The sequence below is a fragment of the Penaeus monodon genome, chromosome 33, assembly GCF_015228065.2.
Source record: "Penaeus monodon isolate SGIC_2016 chromosome 33, NSTDA_Pmon_1, whole genome shotgun sequence".
Lineage (NCBI taxonomy): Eukaryota > Metazoa > Arthropoda > Malacostraca > Decapoda > Penaeidae > Penaeus > Penaeus monodon.
This window is the reverse complement of record NC_051418.1, coordinates 29029882-29030082: the sequence shown is the minus strand read 5'-3', so window position 1 is coordinate 29030082 and position 201 is coordinate 29029882. Positions and strand designations below refer to the sequence as shown.

The 201-nt window shown below is 39.8% G+C and overlaps 1 protein-coding gene across 1 annotated transcript in view; it reads left to right on the top strand.

Annotated features, from left to right (window-relative positions):
* Positions 1-201, top strand: part of LOC119593907 (leucine-rich repeat protein 1-like) — a gene marked incomplete at its 3' end in the record, with an annotated part of 2225 nt that overhangs the window by 1629 nt on the left and 395 nt on the right. The window contains 1 exon segment of the mRNA XM_037942928.1: positions 7-170. Within this exon segment, the coding sequence (XP_037798856.1) occupies positions 7-170 (164 nt within the window).

The window sequence follows — 201 nt, the reverse complement described above, 5'->3', positions numbered from 1 at the left end:
CTGCAGTGAAACTAGGAATTCAAAACAAAGATATTGATAAGCTTCACCTGTCTACTCTTGCACCTGTCAAGCAAAGCCAAGTTGAAAAGCCTAAAACAAAGTTGGTTATCACTTGTAAAAAAGATTACCCCATCACCACAGCCTTCCCATACACTTTGGAGACACTTAGGGTGAGAAGTTTGGTATATTAAGTGCTGCTGA